This window comes from Myxocyprinus asiaticus, chromosome 25 (assembly GCF_019703515.2).
Source record: "Myxocyprinus asiaticus isolate MX2 ecotype Aquarium Trade chromosome 25, UBuf_Myxa_2, whole genome shotgun sequence".
Lineage (NCBI taxonomy): Eukaryota > Metazoa > Chordata > Actinopteri > Cypriniformes > Catostomidae > Myxocyprinus > Myxocyprinus asiaticus.
The window spans coordinates 1,357,921-1,373,614 of record NC_059368.1 but is presented as its reverse complement, the minus strand read 5'-3'; the positions used below and the strand labels follow the sequence as shown (position 1 = coordinate 1,373,614).

Below are 15,694 nucleotides of genomic sequence, written 5' to 3'. Positions count from 1 at the left end.
AAAATGGCTTGAAGTCCTTATCCGCTTGCCTGTTGGATATTAAGTCGTGGATGTCCTTAAATTTCTTAAATCTAAATGAGAGCAAAACAGAGGTGATTGTGTTTGGGCCTTCATGCATCTCAGGCAGCAAAAATGCTTTGGGAGATTTGGCATCTTATGTTAAACTCTCTATGACAAATTTGGGTGTCATATTCAATTCTGCACTTAAATTTGACAAACAGATAAAAAAAAAATAATAATAAAAAAAATAATGCAGTAGTCAAATCTAATTTTTTTCAATTAAGGCTCCTAGCTAAGGTTAAGAGTTTTTATTTTTATTTTTTATCATTTGTAGAGTTTGAGAGAGTGATACATGCTTTTGTTTAATCTCAACTCGACTACTGCAATTCACTTTATATAGGGATAAACCAATCGTACATTAATCGTTTACAAACTGTTAAAAATGCAGCTGCTAGACTTTTGACTTGTACTCAGAAATATGAACACATTACTCCTGTCTTATTGTTTTTACACTGGTTGCCAGTCCAATACAGAATTGATTTTAAAATCCTACTTTATGTTTTTAAACCCTTGCACCGAATTATCTCTCTGACATTCTGAGTGCAAGTACATCTGTTAGACGTCTAAGGTCATCTGATCAGAGATTATTGATGATTCCTAGATTCCTTCTAGACTGAAATAAAAGATAAAAATTTCTTTTTGCGCAGGCTTACGATTGTCCTTTGAGTCCAAAGGTGTAAACTTATATATGTGCTGTGATGTACCTCTTTATCTTGCATTTCAGTTTGTACAGCATAGCTGTATTGATGTATTTTGGTGATGTATTTATGTGATATTTCTTTTATTATGGTTGTACAGCACAGTGAACAACTACTGTTGTTTTTACTGTGCTCAATAAATAAATTGATTGATTGGTTGAAGCAACTACATAGCAACATTCTAGCAACCACCCAGAACACCTTAGAGAACTGCATGGCAACATTCAAACAACCACTTGGAACACCCTAATATTTCCAAAGCAACACTCTAGCAACCATATAGCAACATCCTAGCAATGACTAAGATCACCTTAGCAACTGGCAAAGCAATGTTCAAACAACCACCCAGAACAACCTAGCAACAACATAGCAACACCCTAGCAACCATGTAGCAAAATTCTTGGAACAACCCAGATCACCCTAGCAACCTACTTAGCAATGTGCAAACAACCATTCAGAATACACAGGCAACCAAAATGCAACATCCCAGCAACCATATAGCAACATTCTAGCAACCACCCAGATCACCTTAGAGAACTGCATGGCAACGTTCAAACAACGACCTGGAACACCCTAGTAACCACATAGCAACATCCTAGCAACCATATAGCAACATTCTAGCAATCACCCAGATCACCTTTGCAACCTGCATTGCAACGTTCAAACAACCACCCTAGCAACCATGTAGCAAAATTCTTGGAACAACCCAGATCACCCTAGCAACCTACTTAGCAATGTGCAAACAACCATTCAGAATACACAGGCAACCAAAATGCAACATCCCAGCAACCATATAGCAACATTCTAGCAACCACCCAGATCACCTTAGAGAACTGCATGGCAACGTTCAAACAACCACCTGGAACACCCTAGTAACCACACAGCAACTCCATAGCAACCATAGACCAACATCCTAGCAACCACACAGATCACCTTAGCAAACATCATAGCAACATAAAACCACAGAGCAACACCCTAGCAACCATTTGGCAACACCTTAGCAACCACATAGCTAAGCCCTAGCAAACACCATAGCATTGTGGCAGTGAGTTTTTCGAGACAAACACATTTTATTCTGTTAAAATCTAGTACTTCAAATCAAGCTAACATTTCAATAGCCATTAGGAAAAATATCAATGTAAAATTCTGATGTGTAAATGGTCAGAGACTGCCGTGGACATCAGATTTTCAGAATAATAAGCGGTAAGAGAGGACAGTTCATGTCCTTAAAAATGTGACTCAGCTAAAAAAAGAATTCTTTTCAAACATTGTTGAAGCTTCTAAACCAGGGGTCAGTAACCTATGGCACACGTGCAAGCATTGGCACGCGGAGGGGTAATCACTGTCATGCTCTTTTACGGCGAGAGAGAAGTAATCTATTTTATTTATATAAATTCCGCACCTGCATTCCAATCTACATCTTGATGTAATCCTTCCTCACGATCACGCAGCGTGTTTTCGTGAGCTGAATGGGAGGTTAAACAAAAAGTTAAAATGTGACGAGACTGCAGTATACTCTACAGACCCGTGCAGTGCGTGAAAGCCATTCATGCATCACAAGCCTGCATCACTTCACTTTCGGTCAACGCGACTACTGCGCGACTACTGACAGCCTAGAGGTCTGCACGGGCCTTAAAATGAAACCGAACCCGACCCGTACCCGAGACTGGGAACGATACCGTCAGATCTTAAGCCCGAACCCGAAATTGCTTACTATCTAATTTCTTCTCCTAGCAAGTACTGTTGCAATAGGCTTTATTTATGTAAGCATATATGCAACATTCATAACAGTACTGAAACAGTAAACATACACAGTTTAACAAGGTACAGCAGCCCCTCAGTACACTAGAGCAGAAGGGGTAAAAAGCATTGACTTAACGTTTATTTGCTGAAAACACCACTATTAATCCTTGAGATTTCCAACCCAGCATACAGGTATACCCTCCTTAAACCATAATCACACTCAAAATTACATTACACGATTTTAAACCCACATCGTGGGGTTCAAAATATAAATTAAACCTGCAAATAAAGTTTGAGATTTTACAGGTGCGATTCTCCGAAAAGGGCTAAATAGTTGATCGGCTTGTGATGTGCGAATGGCTTGCATGCACAACGCGAGTCTCGTCATACTTTAATAGTTTTTATCCTCCCATTCATCTGATGAAATCACGCCGCGTGATCATGAGGAAGGATTACATCGAGATGTAGTTCTGAATGCAAGTGTGAAAAATGTCATATAAATAAAATAGACTGCTCTCTCGCTGTTGTTTGCGTGCTAGTGATTACATGATTACAATGACATAATATAAGAAATATTTAAGATTTCAAGACACTATTTAAGACACAATTTCGTGATCAGTAATCAAATAAGCAAATTTGTGACATTAACTGTGTTAACTCATTTTGTACAAAAGGACAGGTTTTCTTTCATTAAAGCACTTTCACAAGATGCTCTGTGAAAATTCACATGCAGGATCATGATTATATCATAATCATCAGGTTTTGCAAAAAATGTTCACTCTAAATTGTTAATCCTTCTTAAGTGTGCAGCAGCAAATAACATGTTATTGTTCCAGCAGCTTTAAGAGCTCAATGCTTCATTGATTCTATGTTTGACTTGAAGAGAAATGACCACTGTAAACCTTCAACAGAGCAAGATGTGTGTATGGGTGAATCAGTGTCTATTCTTCAAATCTATTTTATTCTGTAGTCCGTCAGAATCAGACTAAAGCCGCCAAAGTGTGGATGAATACACTGAAGATGATTATCGGTTTTCAGAACCATTTCTACTGAAAAGTTACCACTTCCATTCTCAAAACAAACAGTCTATTGGACTGTAATTAAACACCCGAGTTTCAAAAAATTGGGAATGAATGAGAAATAAATAATAAGAAAAATAAAAATAAAAATTCAGATTTGCAACTACATTTTTGATGGCACTAATTTTTTATTTATAAAACATGTCTGCAATTTAAAGTTATTCTGTGAAATAGAAATCTGAACACATTAGGGCAAATCTGTCTCAAATTAGAGTTGCTTTTAAAGCATCTGAGAATGAACATGAACTGCCGGATGAATCTCATTATGAGTAATTCACCTTAAAATGGAAACTACTTGAGCATTAAATTAAAGTCCCCGATAAAACAAAAGCTGACAAAGCAGCACAGATGAACATTTTAACACAAACACCCAGTCGGGACACGTGTTGTCACGTGCTTTTGTTTATTAACACTGTGACATTCTACAATGAGGAGTAAAAAGTGAAAGAAATGTCTCTCTTACATTTACGGTATGTTAAAATATAACAATGTATAAAATATTAAACACAATAATCAAATCAATATATTTTATGTCTATTTATTGATATAGTATGGACATCCATATATATTCTCTAGTTCTTCAGAAAGGATCCGTGTTCTCAAAGAACTCAAAAATGCCAAGAATGGTTCTTGATAAGAAGAAGGTTCTCTGGTAAACCTAAAGAAGCATTGAAGGGCATTTGTGCATGGTCTTAAAGGTAGATTCTCGATAAATGTCTAACTTCAATGTCTGTACTTTTGACAGATTAAACAATGGTAGGACTGGCATCATCACAATGTCATCATTGTTATAGGCTGATCTTCTCAGAACATGGTTCTATCATGATCATGTTGAACAGGTTTCTCATGAAACCAGACCAGCAGGTGTCACCCTGCCTGGATTCTGGACTTCTGATAAGCTGTCTAGCTCTGGCTCAGCTTGGTGCCGGTCCGGTCCGTTCAAAGCTTTGCCTTCTGGCAGAACGGGCCAGCGAGAACCACAGGATACTCTCTGAACGGGTTAAAAACAACTGACCAAACCATTTCTCATGGTACGCTGGTATAATTGCAACTCGCAAACAAGATTCAAGTGAACGTGTTGCTACTGAATGTTCAAGAACTCTGACATTGACCCCATTCTGCCGAGTTACTGACAAGCGCTTGCCCCCATCAGACATCTTTGCATCAATTAAAGTGTGTTTAACTTCTCCTGATAGCATTGGGTCAATAGCCTCAGAGACGCTTATCCCACGGAAACGAGAAAGTAATCACAATCACAATGGTGAGCTTGATTCAGAGGTTGAATTTTTCTTCTAAGATGGCATTTTCACTCCACTGAGGGTTAGGTTTAGGGTTGAGTTTAGGGCTACGGTGTATGGTTAGTAAAATTAGCGGCCACTGGGGGGCAATGATTTGAATTTTGGTAAGCGCAGACCAATAAGTTCAGCTAAAGAACTTTCAACCTACTGCCGCAAAATTCATGGTGAGATCATTCTGCTATGCACTACGAGTACCTTTGTGCAAATAAAATCTGCGACTAACTGTTTAGCCACCAGAAGACGGAAAGACGGGGATTGTTGGGAAAACCTGTTTAAAAAAAGCCAATATTTTTGTAATTACGTTTGTTAACACTAGTGTCATTTCAATCATTTACTTCAGCTTTTAAAATATAGTGCAAGCAACAATTTTCAGGCTCTAAGCAGGTATGGACAGATGACCAAAATAATTTAATTTGACAGAATACATCCTGTGGATGCAGTGGGCACAGCTGTTTTATTGTCAAATTTCAACTGCTTTAATCACAGTTGCACAATTAGGATTTTCTTAAGATTTCCTACCACTGGAAATTGATGAAATTTTGCATGTGACCTCAGAATTTTCTGTTGTTCATGTGTACAAAGTTGTGTTAAGTTTGAATGTTGTGGTCACAAGATAGGCTGTAGTTTGGATCTAAACGGCTGAATCTCACAAAAATACATTTTGAATTGTTTTCTGATCTACATGCACTTGCTTGTTTGAGGGTAAATGTTTCTCTTTATCTCGCTCAAAGTGTGTAGAAATCCAGATTCATTACACCTACAGAGAACAGCAGAAGACCCTTTGGGGAGCCTGTGGAAGCCGGGGCAGATTTGAGGGGCTAATCAGGTGCTGTGAGGCCGCATCTCTTTGGAACATTGGGCCCCTGAGAGTTTGGCATCGGCCCCTAATGAGCAGATGGCAGAAATGGCAGTGCTTTGGGGAAATGATCATTTCTGAGTGATTGGCATGCTACACTGCATGAAGCACATCACTGCAGGCGAGAGAGAAAGAGCGATCTGCTGAATACAATACTGACGTCTGGATCCAGTCCATCTACAAAAACCAGCAAAGCCAAAATCCACCGAACAAAGAGCAATGAACCCAGAGCCTCACTGCGGTCCAGAACTCTTCAAAAGCCCTGATCAGTCCAGCTCACAGAAAGATCTGCCAGACATCAACCACATTCAGCCTCTCAACAAGAAACCATGCTCGCTCCAACTCTGGATGGATTGCCAAGAGGTTTTAAAGAATAATTCACCAACAAATTAAAATTCTGCCATGATTTACTCACCCAGCAGAACTATTCAACTTCCAAAATGTTTCCAGCAGCCCATTTTCGACAAACTGCCAGATCATGGGATCGTTATGTATTTCTTCATGAATTTATATTTCAATGAATATGCTGAAAACTCTGTATAACGATGTCACGTGTAGATAAATGCTCATTTTTTCAGTCTCATTCTATCACTCAGTTGGTGTTTGATGACGGTAACGCACATGAAAACCCAGAACGAGCCAAAATCAGTTTCTAGTCTGTCTGTCTGTCTGTCTGTCTATCTATCTATCTATCTATCTATCTGTCTGTCTATCTATCTCTGTCTGCCAGTCTGTCTATCTATCTATCCTTGTCTGTCTGTTTGTCTGTCTGTCTGTCTATGTCTGTCTGTCTGTCTATCTATCTATCTATCTGTCTGTCTGTCTGTTTATCTATCTATCTCTGTCTGTCTATTTCTGTCTGTCTGTCTATCTACAGTATCTATCTATCTATCTATCTGTCTGTCTGTCTGTCTGTCTGTCTGTCTCTGTCTGTCTATCTATCTATCTATCTATCTGTCTGTCTGTCTGTCTCTGTCTGTCTGTCTCTGTCTGTCTGTCTGTCTGTCTATCTATCTATCTATCTATCTGTCTGTCTGTCTGTCTGTCTGTCTGTCTCTGTCTATCTATCTATCTCTGTCTGTTTGTCTGTCTGTCTGTCTGTCTATCTCTGTCTGTCTGTCTGTCTGTCTGTCTATCTATCTATCTATCTATCTATCTATCTCTGTCTGTCTGTCTGTCTGCCTGTCTGTCTATCTATCTATCTATCTCTGTCTATCTATCTCTGTCTGTCTGTCTGTCTGTCTGTCTGTCTGTCTGTCTGCCTGCCTGTCTGTCTATCTATCTCTGTCTATCTATCTCTGTCTGTCTGTCTGTCTGTCTGTCTATCTATCTATCTATCTCTGTCTGTCTGTCTGTCTGTCTATCTATCTATCTATCTATCTATCTGTCTGTCTGTATCTCTCTCTGTCTGTCTGTCTGTCTGTCTGTCTTATTTTTAAAGAAAGCTTTCAGTAAACACCTGTTTGCATGACTTGAAGATGACTAAATATTACACCCACATCGTGCAGCAGGTGTATACAGGAAAGCATGTGGATGCTGCTGAAAGTAAGTGTGCCACACCAAAGTGTTAGCGATCTTTTGTGACACAAATATGATAAAGTGCACACAAGCGAAGGACTTTTTGCATATCATTGTATAGAATGGCCATAGTTTTTGGTTGGCTGACCACACAGCAATACTGATCAAGAAATTGTATGATCAGAAATTTTCTTCTCCCCTCACCAAATCTGAGGCTATTGTTTGCAACGTACTCGCTCCTGTCAGACGAAGAAATGTAATGTGATTTAGACAAGTGCTCGTTTGTCACATTGGCTGTGGATGCATCCGGTCACAAAGACATAAAATTGTTTTTTCCCTTTGCTTGTGCGTTACTTTAATCCATTAAATAATGTGAAGGTCAAAATAATTGAATAGTCATCTCTGCCAGGTGAGACATCGGATTTGCAAATTGACTACATTTCTAACGTCATTGAAAAGCATGGCCTTGATCCAAAACTGGTCTTTGCTTACAACACTGCAACAAAATCTGGCAGTGTTAAGAGAGCTGGCAAATGCAATATCTGGAGAAAGCTGCAGCTGATACTAGGGTGAGAGATTCTGGGCATTGGCTGTAATGCACACATCATCCATAACACTACGCAAACAGCAGCGGATTGTCTTTGGAGAGTTTTGCCGCAAAGGTATACAAATACTTTCTTATCTGCACAGTGTGTGTGTAGGAGCTCAAAGACTTTTGTGATTTTGTGCAGCTGGACTATCAGAAATTTCTGCAGCACGGTAACACGTTTCCTCTCAATTGTTCTAGCTTTTGAAAGAACACTACACCTTTTCGATGGCTTGCGAGCATACTTTCTTTCTAAAAAAAAGACATTTTTGGCGACCCTTGCACTAAAATTTGGATTGGCTTCGAACTAACACTGATCAGCCACAACATTAAAACCACTGACAGGTGAAGTGATTTACATTGATTATGTCGTTACAATGGCACCTGTCGAGGGGTGGGATATATTAGGTAGCAAGTCAACAGTCAGTTCTTGAATTTCATGTGTTGGAAGCAGGAAAAATGGGCAAGTGTAAGGATCTGAGCGACTTTGACAAGGGCCAAATTGTGATGGCTAGACGTCTGGGTCAGAGCATCTCCAAAACGTCAGGTCTTGTGGAGTGTTCCCGGTATGCAGTGGTTAGTACCTACCGAAAGTGGACCAAGGAAGGATAACCGGTGAACCGGCGACAGGGTCAAGGGCGCCCAAGGCTCAATGATGCGGGTGGGGAGTGAAGGCTAGCCCGTCTGGTCTGATCCCACAGAAGAGCTACTGTAGCACATATTGCTGATAAACGTAATGCTGGCCATGATAGAAAGGTGTCAGAACACACAGTGCATCGCAGCCTGCTGTGTATGGGACTGCGTAGCCACAGACCGGTCAGAGTGCCCATGCTGACCCCTGTCCACTGCTGAAAGTGCCTACAATGGGCAAGTGAGCATCAGAACTGGACCATGGAGCAATGGAAGAAATTGTCCTGGTCTGATGAATCACGTTTTCTTTTAGATCATGTGGACGGCCGGGTGCATGTACATCATTTATCTGGGGAAGAGATGGCAGCAGGATGCACAATGGGAAGAAGGCAGGTCGGTGAAGGAAGTGTGATGCTCTGGGCAATATTCCAGGCATGGATGTTACTTTGACACATACCGCCTACCTAAAGATTGTTGCAGACCATGTACACCCCTTCATGGTAGCGGTATTCCCTGATGGCAGTGGCCTCTTTCAGCAGGATAATGCACCCTGCCACACTGCAAAAATTGTTCAGATATGGTTTAAGGACCATGACAAAGAGTTCATGGTGTTGACTTGGCCTACAAAATCCCCAGATCTCAGTCCGATTGAGCATCTATGGGATGTGCTGGACGAACAAGTCCAATCCATGGAGGCCTCACCTTGCAACTTATGGGACTTAAAGGATCTGCTGCTAACGTCTTGGTGCCAGATACCACAGGACACCTTCAGAGGTCTTATGGAGTCCATGCCTCGACGGGTCAGAGCTGTTTTGGCAGCACGGGGGGACCTACACGATATTAGGTAGGTGGTTTTAATGTTGTGGCTGATCATGTAAGCAAACAGCCACTTTCAACCATGCACTGGAGATAGCTGAGCAAGACCACTTATCTGCCACTAAAGTGGGTTTGCACATTCATGACCGAGAAAAGTCTTGCTGGCCAGGCAGGTGGAATCATTCATTCCCTCTAAAATACATTGCATTAGTTGTGCATAAATTACCTACAATAATGTGGAAATTGAGTAAGAGAACAATGTGAGAGTGCAGATTTGTAATCCGGCTCCTTGGTAGAAAGGATACAAAATGTTGGCTCTCATCACTATCAAAGCTGCCAATTCCTGCGGTACGGTGACTCTTCTGGTTCAAGAGATAAATACAAAATCAACGGCACACCAGCGCTTCAGACAGGAAGTCTTACCAGTCACCAGGAAGGTGCAGCGTCCTGGTCCCGCCTCATTGATGATGTCACAGGTGTACTCGCCATAGCCCTCTCGCATTAGGCTGCGCACAGTGTAGTCCGTATCATCTCGCGAGTCGAAGTGTCCGGCGTGCAGCAGTCGCGAGCCCAGCCTCCACTCGTAGCGCAGTACGCGTGACGGATGCGCCCGCAGAACGCGACAGTTCATCACCACTGGCCGACCCAAACCCTGCCTGACCTCCTGCCAAACGGGCTCCACCGCTGGCGGATCTGTCCAGGGAGAGAGAGAGAAATGTATTTAATTTTATATATTAAATAAATTTAACTACATTTATATATTCTGTTTCAATACATTTTAAACAATACATTTCTATAGAAATCACAATTTTTTCACAATCACAATGTCCATCATATAATTTCACTGTCATAACACAAATGTCACTGGAATGCAATAAAAATCCAAGCATTATCTATAATCTTATTGAAAATATATATATTTTTAAACAAATTACCCAAAAATCTTGACACCAACACAGATCTCCATTTAAGAAATCCTATTCAACACTTTTGCAGCATTTTATTTGTATCCCTGCAGTTCAACTAATGAACTCACACATGAACACATAAACAATGAGCTGATCTTTGGTTTGATATCTGATCTGTGTTTTTAACAGGCCACAGTGAGGGATTCATAATGCACTAACTGTCGTGGTAAAGACTGAAAATAACATTTTTCATTTCAAATGGCTTGAAATTAATTGTTCTTTTTTTCGTATAATCCACAGAAGGACTGCAGTATGCAAGTGAAAACCGACCGGTTCATCTAAGGGGTCGTGTTGATCTGACCCTTCTAGTGTCACTCTACAGAGAATAAATAATTTGATTTTAATGAGTGGATGTGAGTGAAAGGCTTAACAAAACACATTTTAGGGGGAAAAAACTGCAAACACACACAAACACATAAAAAAAAACATCACTAAAGGAAATAAGCAGGCCAAAAAAAAAAAAAAAAAAAAACAAACAAAGAAAAAAATAAACTTACCAAAAGAAAGAAAATAAAACAAATGTGCATGCCAAAGAAACTAAATAAAAGAAACATACAAGACAAAGAAATTTAACAAAACACAAAATAAAAATAAAATGAAACAAAACAAAACATGTTAGCCAAAGAAACTAAACTGAAAGAAACACAAAACAAAACATCCAAGCCAATAAAACAAAATGAAACAAAAAACATGCCAGCCAGAGAAACTAAACAAACACAAAAAACACAAAACACAATATGCAAGCCAAAGAACCTAAACGAAAGAAACACAAAACAAAATGTGCAAAATAAAGAAACAAAATGAAAGAAACACAAAACAAAATGTGCAAAGTACAAACTAAAAAAATGTAAAATAAAGAAGCAAATAATAAAAATGTGATATCCACAGAAAATAAACAAAACAAAACAAATCATGCAAACCAAAGAAACTAAAAAAAAAAAATAAAAAAAAAAAAAAACATTTTGCAAGCCAAAGAACCTAAACGAAAGAAACACAAAACAAAATGTGCAAAGTGCAAACTAAAAAATATTAATTAAAGAAACATATAATAAAAATGTGAAAGCCACAGAAACTAAAACACATAAAACAAAACAAAACAAAATATGCAAGACAGAGAAATTAAATGAAAGAAACACATAAAACAAAACAAAACATGCAAGCCCCAAAAAATAATAAAAACAAGAAACAAAAGAAACACAGAACAAAACAAAATGTGCAGTGCAAACTAAAAAATATAAACTAAAGAAACAAATAATAAAAATGTGAAAGCCACAGAAACAAAACAAAACAAAACAAAACATGCCAGCCAAAGAAACTAAACAAACACAAACAACCCAAAACAAAATATGCAAGACAGAGAAATTAAATGAAAGAAACACAAAACAAAACAAAATGTGCAAAGTACAAACTAAAAAAAAAAAAATCTAAATTAAAGAAAAATGTTAGAAAAATGTGAAAGCCACAGAAAATAAACAAAACAAAACAAAACATGCCAGCCAAAGACACTAAACAAACACAAACAACCCAAAACAAAATATGCAAGCCAAAAAAAAAAGAAAGAAAAAAATGAAAGAAACACAAAACAAAATGTGCAAAGTACAAACTAAAAAAAATGTAAAATAAAGAAACAAATAATAAAAATGTGAAATCCACAGAAACTAAACAAAACAAAACAAATCATGCAAACCAAAGAAACTAAAAAAAACAAAACAAAAAAAAATTTGCAGTGCAAACTAAAAAATATTAATTAAAGAAACATATAATAAAAATGTGAAAGCCACAGAAAATAAACAAAACAAAACAAAGCATGCAAACCAAAGAAACTAAACAAACACAAACAACCCAAAACAAAATATGCAAGCCAAAAAAAAAAAGAAAAAAAAGAAAGAAAAAACTGAAAGAAACACAAAACAAAATGTGCAAAGTACAAACTAAAAAAAAATCTAAACTAAAGAAACGAACAATAAAAATGTGAAAGCCACAGAAACTAAACAAAACAAAACAAAACAAAACATGCAAGCCAAAGAAACTCAACTGAAAGAAACACAAAACAAAACGTCCAAGCCAAAAAAGCAAAATGAAACATGAAACATGCAAGCCAAAAACTAAATGAAAAAAATACAAATAAAATATGCAAGCCAAGGAAAATAAACAAAATAAATGCAAAACAAAACATGCAAAATAAACTAAAAATAAATAAATAATAATAAAAAAATATATATATAAAAATCTGCAAGCCAAAAAAACAAAGGAAAAAACAAACAAACACATACTGTAAAACACAAAGTGCAAAATAAAGAAACTAAAACCAGACAAAAGCATAAAAATAAAACAAAGTGTGCAAACCACACACAATACAACAGAAGAAATGAATAACAGCTGTCAGAGTGAGTCAGAGGATGAGAAACATAAAACATGTATTTTCTTTTCATCTTGATGCAATAAAAAGAAGCCATTTACTACCGGAAAAACTAAACAAAACAACAACATCATACAAGGCCAGTGCTTCTACAGAAATGAACGATGCGTGTGCTGCAGATATGAAGGGTTTCTGTATTACAGATGTAGGTTTAATGTAAAATGATGGTTTGTGTGCAAGTTTTCTGATGGACACAAGACTAAATTGAAGCAAATGCAGTTGCATCTCACAGAGAGACCAATCATTCAGAGATGGCCTGGAAAACAGAAGCACATCGCTGTCTCCTCGCACCTGCACATCCGCCGCACACTATCAGAGCATCAGCGGTGGAATCGCTGGGAGATTCACCACACAAGTAACTAGATTGAACTGTTTTTCAGGAGCTGCAATCTGCCTCTTCCTATCACTAGAGGGGAAACTGTAATGTTGATGACAAGTTAATAAATTAGCCAGGGAAGCGCTCAAATCTCATTGTCATAATGACATCATCACCTGATGTCAATGACATCATCACCTGCAGCGATCAAGTCACTCTCCCTGCACTCTCAAACTAATCATATATTTGTACATATATGAATATTTTGCAATGAAATTATACTATACTGTTTCTAAGTTTCTAATCAACAACTTTAAATCAATAGTTTTATATTTTTATATTGCATCATTTGCAATGCATCATGGGATTGTATTTCATTCCCTCATTATATTAATGTTGTGGTAATGTTGTGATTCACCTCAGAGCTGGTTGGTCATGGCTTACAACTCTTTTATTGAAGTATTTTATGAAACAATTGAACAAATAAATGGGAAAAATACTTCCAGAACCAAGATGGCTGACATAGATCTGTTGTGTTCTATTGAGAACCAAGGAACATGCAGAGAAGTAAGAAAAGTCTGCATCATGCTGAAGAGATCAACACTTAATTAATTCAATTTTGATGTATCGTGCAGCAATCACGTCATTATGTCTCTGGAACACGCTGCACCACTTTCCTTTCCATTAGTGCATTACGACATGTCCAAAAATGCGACTTCCTTTTATGAAAGTGAAAATGTCCTTGACGAGACGCACACATACCTTCCAGTCAACCTGGCAGCGCAGAAAATGCATGCATACTTTTTTCCAAATGCATCAAAGCTGTTGATTTGCTAAAGCCTATAATGTTATAATGGGATTTGCCTGAGAGAACTGAAGAAGAGTTACTAATGCGACTTTGTGGTGCAGATGAAAAACGAAGCAATCGTCTGCAGCCCGCTGGCCATTGGCACTGTATGTGCTGAAAGCCACCAGAGAAGACGAGCAAAGTATGATCTGTATGCCAGGAACACACGCCAGCAGAGCGGCTCTCTAACAGAGAGGAAATAATTACGCCAGCATCTAACTAGCTGTAACTCAGTCCAGCAGAGTGCTAACACACACCTAACAATGTCAGCCATTAGACAAGCACTAATGTGCTATTCTAAGAATAATTCTGCTACTTCTGCTAAATTAAACTGACCCTCAGCACTTAAAACTTCAAGAGTGATGCTCAATCATGCTTTAAATACAATTTCTTTGCAATCTAAAGAAACCAAATTGAAACACAGAACAAAACCTGCAATCTAACAAAACTAACCTGAATGAAACTAAACATGGAAGCACAAAAAATATGCAAGCTAAAGAAACTAAGCCGGGAAAAAACATGCAAAAAAACCCCCCCAACGAAACGAAACAAAACACATGCAAGCAATAAAAACAGAGAATAAAACACAAAACAAAATTTCTAAGCCACAAAGAAAAAAACAAAACAACACACAAAACATGCAAGCTTAAGAAACTAAAGAAACAAAATTTGTACATTTTGATGAAAGGTTGTAAAGACAGGTGCGGCCCATCTATATGGGCAGGTAGGGCAGAGCCCCACCTCAGTGTTCATCCATTTGAAAACATACATCAATACAATAGATTGCCAATATGTAATTTGTTAACCCGCAGTGTGTTCAAAATGCTGACATATGTATTTAAAACAGGCCTTGAATAAGGTGCTAATACTTATGGGTCATTGACAAAGGTTGTTCGAGGTGTTAAAAATAAGAAATCTTTTAAAAATCTAGTTTAAAACACTTGCGTCAAGTTCTTGTAATCTGTGTGTCCAATTCGGTTTCATAAATGTTTGAAAACCCCTTATAACATTTTCTACTAAAACAAAAATGTAAACTTTAAAAATGTCATGTGGTGGGGCCTGGGTAGCTCAATGAGTAAAGACGCTGACTATCACCCCTGGAGTTTGCGAGTTTGAATCCAGGGCGTGCTGAGTGACTCCAGCCAGGTCTCCTAAGCAACCAAATTCGCTCGGTTGCTAGGGAGGCTGGAGTCACATGGGGTAACCTCCTCGTGGTCGCTATAATGTGGTTCTCGCTCTCGGTGGGGTGCGTGGTGAGTTGTGCGTGGATGCTGCGGAGAATAGCGTGAAGCCTCCACATGCACTACGTCTCCATGGTAACGCGCTCAACAAGCCATGTGATGAGATGCACGGATTGACGGTCTCAGACGTGGAGGCAACTGAGATTCGTCCTCCGCCACCCGGATTGAGGCGAGTCACTACGCCACCACGAGGACTTAAGAGCGCATTGGGAATTGGGCGTTACAAATTGGGGAGAAATAACCCAAAAAAACAGAGCGCTCAGAGCAAGATCTGCCCTGCCTATATCTGTGGTCACGAGCCGCTACTGTTGAGAGTTTAGAATAATGTGCACTTATGAATTATTCACAATAAGACAAGGAACATGTATTAAGAAAGTAAATAGAGTCACTTCTGATCTCATGTTGACTTTAATCATGTAGGACTTTGTGTTTATAAAAAAAACAACAACCCTGCAACACTCCAGCAGCTTTGTGTTCTCATTCTAGAGACATGCTCATTATGAAAGACTCATGTGCTCTATTTTGACTTCAAAGTCATCAAAGTGCATCTTCTTTTAAAAGAGAGACAGCAGGTGAAGAATGTGTCGAGTATTACAGGACTATCAGATTGGTTTCAACA

At 38.5% G+C, this 15,694-nt stretch overlaps 1 protein-coding gene across 1 annotated transcript in view; it reads right to left on the bottom strand.

Moving 5' to 3' along the window:
• LOC127416355 (MAM domain-containing glycosylphosphatidylinositol anchor protein 2-like) overlaps positions 1-15,694 on the bottom strand; it is a 232,397-nt gene that overhangs the window by 40,012 nt on the left and 176,691 nt on the right. The window contains exon 9 of the mRNA XM_051655670.1: positions 9,708-9,977. Coding sequence (XP_051511630.1) covers positions 9,708-9,977 — 270 coding nt within the window. The remainder of the gene's footprint in view (positions 1-9,707; positions 9,978-15,694) is intronic.